Source organism: Abramis brama (genome assembly GCF_963993115.1).
Source record: "Abramis brama genome assembly, chromosome: 24".
Classification (NCBI taxonomy): domain Eukaryota; kingdom Metazoa; phylum Chordata; class Actinopteri; order Cypriniformes; family Leuciscidae; genus Abramis; species Abramis brama.
The window spans coordinates 16,171,652-16,183,724 of record NC_139986.1 but is presented as its reverse complement, the minus strand read 5'-3'; the positions used below and the strand labels follow the sequence as shown (position 1 = coordinate 16,183,724).

At 36.7% G+C, this 12,073-nt stretch overlaps 1 protein-coding gene across 4 annotated transcripts in view; it reads right to left on the bottom strand.

Annotated features, from left to right (window-relative positions):
* Positions 1-12,073, bottom strand: part of tpk1 (thiamin pyrophosphokinase 1) — a 62,032-nt gene that overhangs the window by 26,021 nt on the left and 23,938 nt on the right. For all 4 annotated transcript variants that reach the window (XM_084102242.1, XM_084102244.1, XM_084102245.1 and 1 more), the window contains exons 5-6: positions 4,447-4,519; positions 2,354-2,449 (exon numbers count right to left, since the gene is read on the bottom strand). In XM_084102242.1, coding sequence (XP_083958368.1) covers positions 2,354-2,449; positions 4,447-4,519 — 169 coding nt within the window. The remainder of the gene's footprint in view (positions 1-2,353; positions 2,450-4,446; positions 4,520-12,073) is intronic.

Sequence of the window (12,073 nt, the reverse complement as noted above, 5' to 3'; positions counted from 1 at the left end):
CCAGTTTTTAAAGTGCTCCTGCACCAACTATTGAACGAACAAACAAACAAATGAATGAACAAACGTACAAACGAAAGAGTGTTTGTGCGACAGAATCTGCAAGTCGAGGATAAATGTTCTGAAAGTGCTGTTGCAAATTTGCACCGTAGCTTTTTCCTTCCCACAGCAGCCAAAAATGATGTGCGTCTTCACTAAACAACAGAGTCATACATTATGGAAAGTATTCCGAGGGAACAGTGTGGACTGGAAAGCGTTGACTTGGCAGAATGCCTTTGATATTTGCTCCCGGGATCGTTTGTCTGACTGCTGCAATGTACCTATCACCCTGTGAGATCCAACAACTCTACGAGATAAAAAAACTCTTTAAAATGCACAGTGGGTAATCAACACTTCACTGCCAGCCCCTACTGGCTCGTTTAAATAGCGGGACTTATGAGACATCTGACACATAAATTGTTCAAGTTACAGTGCCTCTGTAATTATGTAGACTGATTGCAAAACTTTTTTAAAAAGCGAAGCAGAAATGATATGTTCGCAACTTGTACTTGGTGTCTGAGGTCAAAGTATACCTTTACATTCCCTGCAAAGTCTAATACGGCAGTTCAAACTTTTCTCATGATGACAGCACAAACTTTGGGTTATAACCAAGCACAAATCAGAGAAACCCAGACGAAACGTCTCATCGAGCCATTTTTGTAATTATTGGCATAACGTATGATCCACTTTGCAACTTATTCTGTCCAAGAACTGCTCAATTAGACAGGATGAACTTGTAAAACAATCAACCACAGCTTGGTCTTGCTTTTTTTGTTGTGCAACATGCATAAAACAGTACATTAATGTCAGTGGGCGCTCTGTTGTTGTGTCATCTTAGGCTGAGACACCCAGATTGGGGTCAACACTTTAAAACAAGCAGATAAATAAATATTTTAAGCTGTAGTCATGTTTTAGACAATGACAGACTGACAGAGAATTACTAAGCTTAGTCACTTCTAAAAGTGTTACTAGTCATTCGTGAGAGCTTGAAGACACAAAAGGTAGAGCTGAGATACAGAGGTGAATATAAACACAATGGGAAAAAGCTAGAAGGCCATAGTATGCATGTAGATTGAGCTTGAGGCTTGTATATTGGTAAAACTCTGGAGTGTCTGTGACGGTGATGGGCATCTCTGTGAGGACCAACAGACAGTCTGACAAGCCTGGAGCTCAGACTGGGGTTTAGAGGAGGAGCAGACAGACACACACACACACACACACACACAATATCCATACAAAACCTTTCTGACAGCTCCTGGAGGATGTGAATTCACACTGAAGCTGAGGTGTGAGCTCACCTTTTATGTTTGACGGGTAAAAAAAAAAAAAAGTGAAAATGTACACCGCAATTCTTCCAACTCAGTTTTCACAATGAATTTGAGTTTCCACTTTTCTTTCCATTGTAATGTACTCATCTCAAAATGTATATTTTGTTTTAGTACACATACTCCCTGCATCCCAGCTTGGCAGAGCAACACACTTTGATATGGAATCACAAAGGGCCAGTTTAAACCTGGTAACATTCATTTCAAATGTTTTCTGTGACCATTTGACATTGGAATTTGTGCAGAAACCAAACAGTTGATGGGCCTCTTTGACTTGCATAGTATGGAAAAAACTATGGAAGTCAATGGGGCCCATCTACTGTTTGGTTACTGACATTATTTAAAATATCTTCTTTTGTGTTCAGCAGAAGAAAGAAATTCATACAGGTTTGGAACGACTTGAGGGTGAATAAATGATGACAGAAATTAATTTTTGGATGAACTATCCCTTTAAGCCCTACTTAAGCTCAAATAATTGCATTTAATATACATTTAAACCTAAATATTTGTAATTATTATCTAAATATGTATAATTATATTTCTAACAATTAACATGCAATTAAGTATCCTAAATCATTACATTCTGTTCACACTTAAGTATGTTCACACTTAATATATGCTTTTAAAGTATATTCTGTTCGTAATAGGTACACTTTTGTGTAAAAAAGTATGCTAAAGTTCACTTCTTTTTCACAAGGGTTAACTAAACCAGATATGGATATTTTTTTCCATTTCAGATGTAATTTTTTTTAAAGCATGTAACCGACAAAGTTTACTGCTGTTTTTTTTTGCACGATTTAGCCACAATTGATTGGCAGTTAAGTCGCGGTTCATTACGACAGATTCGTTTATATTTTACAAATGCAAAGTGGTCACGTGTTTCTGAGGCGCAAACAGGGTCAAAAAGTTGGGGAGCGGGTCTGAAGCATAAGACAGAAACATCCAGACAGACAGACAGAGAGAGATGCAGATGAGGAGAGATAGAGTCCAACCTGCAATTTCTGTGCTTTGATCTCCTCCACCATAATGGCCAAGCACTTAGTGAAGTCTGTCAGATCCTGGTCAGGCGTTTCCATTAGCTTGCAGTTCTGGAGCAAAATAAGTCAAATTGGAAGACAAGTATGTGGATAGCTGACAAATAAACAGAATTTTGAATTCAACATCAAAAGTTGATATGAATGTGTTAAGTATGAATGCATAATTGGTCAATATCTTTTTTCACAAGTTTTACACACATTTTATATGCACACAGTCTAGTTATGTGTTAAGCACCACATTCAGCAAAGGATTTATGCAAATCAAGGAACGGTGTAAACGGTAATAAGCGTAATATTACTTGCAGCATGCAAATAGTATCTATAATGAGACTAATTTACATAGACAGGAGGAAAAAAGTCATGGTGACTTCATTTACATACTCTCTGCACATTTATTACCTCTTAAACATCATCGAAGGACGTTTTGTGATAAATAAAAAAAAGTTTGGGCTGAAATACTGTGTGAAACTACTGTTTAGTGAAGTTATTCCTATTAAATCTTTTTACACTGTGTTGAAGACCACTACAAAATATTAAAATATTTCAGAATTTGATGCGACCAACAAAAGTATTTTGATAAAAATGGGGCTAAAGGGGAAAACAACAGCCTCTCTGATCGTAAAAAAAAAGTTTCGAAACTTTAAAGTCGATACACTACAGACTGCCCTCAGGCTTCTCGCTTTGTCTGATCGCACTTTGTGTTTTGTAAATGGGATCTCTTGCTGTGCGAATTCTTTGAGTGTCAGGAAGGGCAGAGGTGAACGTTGCTCGTTTTCCAGTCTCAGTCCCTCGATCGGCTGCATATACACGGCCGTCGCAGGTGACTTCTCAAACGCAGCAGGTACCACAAAAATCCTGCATCCAAACGTCATCCGTGGAGCTTGTTTCTGTTCCTTCCTTTATCCTCCACAGAGCATCACTCTAGTTTTTATTCCTTTTCAAACCCATTTAAATTCAAGCGTCATGGTTTGTCAAACTTCGGTTCCCCCAAAAGCCGCATTCACCGGCTTAGGAATGACATAAAAATGCATGTATGCAGGATTATAACAATGCAAATAACCTCTGCTACTCATTACTTAGCAGATGGTTTTCATTCAAACTGACGTACAGTACACTAATTTCAGAGACGTTCCCACAGGAGAAGATTGCGGTTAAGTGCTTTGCTCAAGGGCACAGTGGAGGCCTCTCGGTAACACTTCACTTCACAGGTTCACTAGCTTTGTTAAGAGCTTTAGCCACTGGACTGATACCACACCACACTGCACCTTTCTCAGAATGACAGCAAGTCAGTGGTGTGAATCTGTGAAATCTACATGACTTGAGGAAGTGAGTGGCAGGGGGCCATAGCTGGAGAGGACAGAATATGAATCTCAATCAGAAAGTGTTGTCAGCCCAACTTTTTGTGCCACATAAATCATATTGCAAAAGAGCTTACATTAATATTTAACATATTTTTTATATCAGTTTTGGAGAATTTATGGATATATTTATACCAGTGGCTCTCAAAGGGTTTTGCTTCGGGAAACAAGAACAAAATAGTACTTCATACTGAAGTACAAAAGTGCTTAAAATCAAACATCGAAATTCATTAATATTGCGATGAACTTTACAGGCCAAATATTATGCATATTTATCAATATACAATAGGCTAAATAACCATTTAGAAACCCGAATTGTTCATTTTCCTCTTGAATTTCAATGGTTTCATGCTCTAGGCCAGTGATTTTCAATTTCTTTTGTGTCAAGGACCCCCAAACATGATGCTATGATACTAAAATATAAAAGCAGCTATATATTTTAACGTACAAATACTATGCACTATGTACAATACCCAATTATACTGCATGAAGTGTGTGAAATTAAAATAAAGAATCACCTTATTCTAATTATACTGGAGCCGAAGCAAATTATTAAAACAATTTCATTATAACTAATTTCATAACTTCCAAGAAGGGAAAGAATATATAATATATGTATATGCAAACATATGAAAATAAAAAGAAAGTAAAAGAGACATCACGAGAGAGTCCCAGAGATAGTACGCTTACCTTTTCTGTGTAAAACGCCTTGACCTCTGGCAGGATTGAATCAAAGTCTCCATTTATGTAGTCTGGGAGAAAACTTGACGGGAAGACAGAGAGAGAGAGAGGGAGAGAGAAACTGATGTGAGCGAGAGTGGGAGAAGAGGGTGATGGGTAAAAAGGCACACTTTGTGCAGCCATCGGATCCTTTATTCATGTGAAATGAAGGTGCTTCTCTGACACGGGCCATGGAAAGCTTCAGTGACAGGACCCCACTAGAGCCATTCAACGCCTGCCATTCACAGCACTATCTGTCCCCAGACATGACAAAAGCGACACAGACAGCCTCTTGACACAGTGAGGGGTTGAGAGAGAATTGATGCACACTGCGCCGTTGCCGTATACCTCACCCCAAACTTTTGCAACATAGATTTACGATATATACGGAGGCAATGACAAGATTTTCTTCGCTCAGATGGGCAGAGTATTCATTTTAAGAAAGGCAGATCATGTCGCGGCTTCTTTCGTTTTATTCCCTGATAGAAGAAAGGCAGCGTGGGTATAGGTAGGCATTAAAGCATAAAGACTCGATGTTATGATTTCACGGTCGGCCGGGCGGTGCATGTAGCCGCTGAATGAGCAGAGATGCGCTGCCGAGCTGGTTTAAGAATAACACGGCAGCGGATTACAGGAGCACTATCTTCATCTCACGGATGAATCTGAGGCCCGACCAGGAGAACACCGGCTGTGTTATAAACAGGTTGTATGGGGAAAAAAGCCAGTCCAATGATACTAAATTGACACTAAGCTTGCTAAGACAATCATCAGTTTTACTACTGCTCATGTTTTAAAATTAATTATTCATTTAGTCCATTTAAACAACAAATGATTGGAAAATAAGAAATGCAATTCTGTTTTTAATGACTTTTTACAGTCTTTTTAGAGGCAGCATAAATGGAATCCGATTCTTGGACTAAACTATATGTGACCCTGGACCACAAAACCAGTCATAAGTCGCACGGGTGTATTTGTGGCAACAGCCAACAATACATTTTATGGGTCAAAATTATACATTTTTCTTTTATGCCAAAAATCATTAGGATATTAAGTAAAGATCATGTTCCATGAAGATATTTTGTAAATTTACTCCCATAAATATACCGTAAATATATTTTTGTGAGTGGATGCAGCAAAATCGCAAACATAAATGGACAAGTTTAAAGGCAATTTTCTCAATGTTTAGATTTTTTTGCACCCTCAGAATCCAGGTTTTCAAATAATTGTATCTCAGCCAAATATTGTCATATACTAACAAACCACACATCAATGGAAAGCTTATTTATGCGGCTTTTTGATGATGTATGAATCTCAATTTCCAAAAAATAACCCTTGTTGGTTTTGTGGTCCAAGGTCACATATATTAAAGAACAATATAGGGCTGTGCAATGTATCGAAATATCTCAAATGTACATATTGCGATATGCATATTGCAACGGCTTGCAATAACTGGGGTCATGAACAAAAGACAAAGAGAAAATCCGTCACTGCTCTTGAATGAATAGCTTTTGTAGCTTTAATAAGTATCAGCATATATTTAATTCATACAGTGAAGACTGAGCAGTGTTTATTTTTTTACATTTGATTATTCAATTTCAGTTGTTAAATAAACCTAATGTAGGCCTACCTGAAACTCTAAACCCAGTGGTTTACACTGATGTTAAAATGACACTTCTTATGCTACTAGTGAAACACTGCTGTTCACTTTCAGAAGTTGTAGGGATGCTTTCTTCTGACAAAAAGAATGTGAAACATGTATGTAGGTTATATCATTTTAAATATAATTTACGTTTATTTTACACACCTTAAGCATTATCATATCGCATTTCGAATATCACATTATTTAATCAGCATATCGCATTTTTCTTCAATATCGTGCAGCCCTACAACAAAACAAAACAAAACTTTCACTGACAAAATCTATAATGTGCATCTTTCACTAAACAACGTAATGAACAACTAGTCAGTAATTAAACAGATTTTTCTCTTAGTTAGTTGCAAACTTTATGAGTTTGATTCACTAAAAAGAACAGAGTCATTAGAGTCATTCTTTCAGGAATCGGACTACACTGAGTTGATTCACTAAACAATGACTCACAAGCTTTTTTGTTTTTTAAAATAAACAGTTTTATTCTAGCTTCATGCATTCCTTTTTTTATCAACACTAGAATGTGGGTAAGTTGAATTAAAAAAGCATTTTAAGCAGAAAGCTGAGAAGTGAAAAGCCGGAATTTTCCATCAGTGGCAGGGAAGAGTTGTCTAATAAATGATGGAAATTTAAGTCGATGGCAGGGAAAGAGTTAACAGAACATTCTGTCCGTAACAGGGGGTCAAAATGTGAAAACCATAAATGGAACCGTTAAATATAAATCAAAAAGTGATCAAGCATATTATATCATGTTAAGATTCAACGTGGTTACAATTTGTGCACCTACTAATTGATTTATAATCCCCAATTAATCTTTCTTCCAAAAAAGCTGAATCATCTAGAACACTTCTGGCTGTGACCAAGGGTTCAATGTGCAAGAAAAAGCAATTCAAAGCAATAAACAGTTCTAAAGTTTCCTGTTGCTACGCTCCAACAGACAATGGTTAAACAGGAAACCATAAATAACCCTCAGCAGTGACAGTTCTTCAGCCACATTAAGGTGAAGCTAAATTAAACCTTTCCTTTTGACATTTTATCAGCAAAACAGCTCTTCCCACCGCAGAGCTCAAATTGGAGGCAAAATACACCTCTTTTACATTCAAATTAAAGTGTCACTTAAACTTAATCGTAACGCAGGGGACTATACCTCGTTGGAAAATAACTCGGCACAGAGAAAATTAGAATTAAGAATTGAAGTAATTCCAGAAGGTCAAGACCAACCCCAATGGGAGAACCTGAGATCAGACACCCTGTCACATCAGATGCTTCTTTCATTTTGTCACAGCCCAAAGAGACAAGACAGACAGACGAGATCACAGTTATTGGTCTGGCTTCCAGGTTGTTTTCTTGTTACGCACTCTAAAATAACATCAATGAGGATGTGGGGAAGTGAAAATTGGGCTCCCAAGTGACATTCAGGAACAAAACTACATGCAAATCCTTAAACGTCTTGTATTTTGTTGTAGCCTTTGTTTTCTAATAAGTGATGTGACTGTTCATCAACAGGGGAGCTTGGTATTGGCTTCATTTGGCGCAGCACAAATTCCGCTCTATTTTTTAAGTCAATAAGCCCACTCAGGACTTAAATAACAGATCGCCTGCTTTATGCCTGGCAGTTTCACACACCTCTCAGAAGACCCCTCAAGAGACCTCTTCAGCTGTTGCTTCATTACAGGCAGTCTGTTGAAATCATAAAGCCGCCCCTCCCGAGTGGATCATTTGAACAGACGATCAGCTTTTGATTATGCCTCAGAGTTCAATTTCGAATCCTTCATAATCAGTAAAGGTCACACAAGTTCGAATAACTACAGCCACACAACAAGTACCAAGCTGAAGTACTGTACATTACTGTGTATCCATGGTGACATACATTGTGTCTGAATAGGCGTACTGAACTTCCCTGCTTAATATTATTCATAGTCACGATAATGAAGTCACAACTACTGGCTGAAGTGCCTGTTCATTTAGTACAACCTTAAAGTTCCCCTGTAGTCAATAATAAATAAAAAAACAAATAAAAAAAACAATTCTTAAAATAGCACGGTAAATATACACAGTTCTATGAATATGCAAATTAGCCCCGCCTCCACTCACTCACACCAGCTCAGAGATTCACTTGCTGACAATCACACGTTGAAGGGATTGGTTAAAAGGTAGTTTGTCAGAAACACCAGCGATTTCAAACCGTGTTTTTGAGACCGTCTTTGGTTCACTGCCGTTTTAAAGAGAAAATACTCATTAATGGTGTTGACTTATGAATTTGCATATGGTTTGTCTTAAAGCATATTAAAAACAACACATAGACATACAGTATAAACAACATTAAAAGCTTGATTTTCACTTTAACTGATGGACATTTCATTGTTGGTTTTTGAAACTATTTAGTAAGCATTATTACTTATTTCATATGTGGTAGCCAATCATAACAACAGTAATTTACATATAGAAGTCTTAAAGGAATGGCCAAAAAATAATAATCTAAAATACTAACATTATAAGTAGATTAAAAGAGGACAGAAAAAGGTCAGAATTTTCAGAAGCCTTTACTCCAGTCTTCAGTGTCACATGATTCTTCAGATTAACATTTACACTTACTCGTGAAAATAGTACCACAACGATTAATAGATTTAAAAGGATAGTTCACCCATAACTGAAAATTCTGCAATCATTTACTCACCCTCAGATTGTTCTAAACCTCTGTGAATTTATTTCTTCTGCTAAACACAAAAGAAGATATTTTGAAGAACATGGGTAATCAAAGAGTTGATGGACCCCATTGACTTCCATAGTATGGGAAAAATACTATGGAAGTCAATGTGGTCCATCAACTGTTTGTTCTGACATTTTTCAAAATGTCTTCTTTTGTGTGAAAGATGAAAGAAATTCATACAGGTTTGATGTAAATAATGACAGAATTTTCATTTTTGGGTGAACTACCCCTTTAATGAAACTTTCAGATAGAAGCTCTCACTACAGAAACAGTAGCGGTTTTAAGAGAAATGTATTTATGTAACAATCTAACAGCTAATGAGACATCTGAACATTGGGAGATTATCCAGAGAGCGATCACTGTTGATAATCCAGACATTCTGGGACTAGAAACCTGTTCCATAATAATGGCCGATACCATCTGCAAATGGTAGAATAAAGTATGGTATGTTTCATGAGCTCCAAAGCAATAGTGTGTTCACTGCTTCAGTTCAAACAAACCTGAGCTTTCTAAACTAATCAAAATGTACCAGGAAAGGTCAATGCGGTAATTACATTTAAGGCAGTGTGAGATAATAACAGGATGTGTCTTGATCTGTGCACCAGCTCTGAAGATTTCCCTCCCTGTCAGCTCCTGTTTGCACAGTGAGATTAAAAATGAATAATCACTGTGGATGCATGTAATTAGGCAAGGCCAGAGGTCTGCCAGACATATGAAATGTGTTCCGGTCCTGCATCAAAAAGACTTCTGGGAATGATCGCTGCTCACAGATGAGTATAAAACAAAAAGATGTCACAATGTGCAGACAGATTTGCAAGTATCATTAGTTACACACTGTGAGGTAGGTTTTGGTCAACTCAGCAATTTTCAATTAAAGGGATAGTTCACTCAAAACTTCTGTCATCATTTATGCACCCTCACATCTTTTCAACATAATAACTCTGTGTTAGAAACAGACCACAGTTTAAGTTGTTATTCATTGATGATCCTACCCTCAACGAGCTGGGATCACTGGCAAGTGAGTTGAACTTTAGGCTGGTTTTGTGAACTGAAACAACACATTTATTTAAAAGATCTGAATCATTCAGACCATCTTTGTGAACTGAATTAATTGAAAAGATCTGAATCATTCAGACCATTTTTGTGAACTGAATCAACCAATTCATTGAAAAGACTGGGATCAATCAGACCATTTGTTTTTAAACTGAATTAAGCAATATTTTGAATTAATAATATCTGTTATGTGAACTGGATCAACTGATTCATTACAAATATGTGATTAATATAGGCTGGTTTTATGAACTGTATTCAAATATTCATTAAAAATATCTGAATAATTTAGGCTGGTTTTATGAACTGGATCAACTGATTCACTTGAAGATCTTATCCATTTAGAGTGATTTTGTGAATCTAATCAACCAGGCTGTTGTTGAAAATAAAAACTTGTTCTTAAGTGACTTGCCTGGTTAAATAAAGGTTAACTTAACCAATTCATTAAAAATATTTGAATTGTTCAAATAAGTTTTGTGAACGGGTGATCTGGAATCATTCAGACCATAAAAAAAAAAACCTGAATTAACCAATATTTTTAATTACAAATATTTTGAATGAATAATATCTGTTATGTGAACTGGATCAACTGATTCATTACAAATATCTGAATCATTTAGACTGGTTTTATGAACTGGATCAACTGATTCACTTCAAGGTCTGATTCATTTAGAGTGATTTTGTGAACCAAATAAACCAATTCGATAAAAAGATCTGAATTATTCAGATCAGTTTTGAACTGAATCAAGCAATTCATTGGAAATATCTAAATTATGTATGTATGGAATTACATGAGGGTAGCACAAATATAATTTTAGAAATATCATTTTTAGATGAAGTATCCCTTTAATTCCTTCAAAAATGTTAATTCCTTACTTCCATCAAAGGAAGAACTAAAAAAGCACTGCATCTGTTGATGGAATATTTTGCTTGTTGCTCAGACCCAATTAATTTCCAGCGAGTAGATATTCCCTAATGACAACGCATTTGGCTAACTGTCTGGAGAAGACTTCTATACTCCGTTCTGGCAGCTCTGAATAAAATCTACAGATGACAACAAAAGCATATGGAGTAAAGCAATGACAGGTACAAGAGAATTGATGGATGTGACATGGAACAGGGCCTGCTGTATGTGTGCATTCAAAAGAGATTGTTTATTTTTTGGAACGTCCTTTGAGGTGTCTTTGGCAGTGCTGCTGCAAGCTGATAAGCTCAAAACAACAAGCTTCTGACGATCGCAGTCGAAACATACTTTACTGGCAGTGTGCTGAACGGATCATTAGCTCCGTATGAAGGAATTCTGACTCCCTTAAATATGCCTGCCGTCCCAATAAACCAGCTGTTTTGAAGCAGCAGCTCAGTCTATTATATGTGGCGCAATATATGTCAATTTGCTGTTTATTATCCTATTTGAATAATTTTACTGGCTCAGGCTTTTTAAAACCAATATCATGCTTATCAATCTAAAGAAGTGTACTTGCCAGAGAGGGAGAGCGTTTCATGGTTTCAGTAATTAAAAGTTTTAACAATCATTGTGATGCCATTAAAAGACAGTGGCTATTTTTAAATACAAAAAATTGTTACAAATTGCGAATTTACTACTTTCTTTTGCTTCATGCTGCTAACTTGAATTAAAAGGTTAGTTCACCCAAAGATGAAAATTATCCCACAATTTACTCACCCTCAAGCCATCCTTCATCTTTCTTTCAGCCAAACCCAATCAGAGTTCAGTTATATTCAAAAATATCCGGGCTCTTCCAAGCTTTATAATGGGAGTGAATGGTACCTTAGATTTTGAAGCCCAAAAAAGTGCATCCATCCAACATAAAAGTAATCCATACAAATCCACAGGGTTAATAAAGGAAGCAATGTGATGCATTTTTGTAAGAAAAATATCCATATTAACAACTTCATTGGCTTTCGGTAATGGCTGTACACGAGTCGAGTTCCGGCGGAAGAGTGACCTCTAGACTCGTGTATAGCCGTTTCCGGAAGCCAGTGATTATAGTTATTTTTAGGTGAACTAACCCTTTAAGCTTTATCGACAACACTTGCTGCACAAGGTTTCCACTTGTCGCTCCAAAACACAAAAATCTGGGTTACATAAAAAGCACTTACAATGGAAGCGAATAGGGCCAATCCATAAACATTTAAAATACTCACTGTTTAAAAAGTATACATAAATAGTA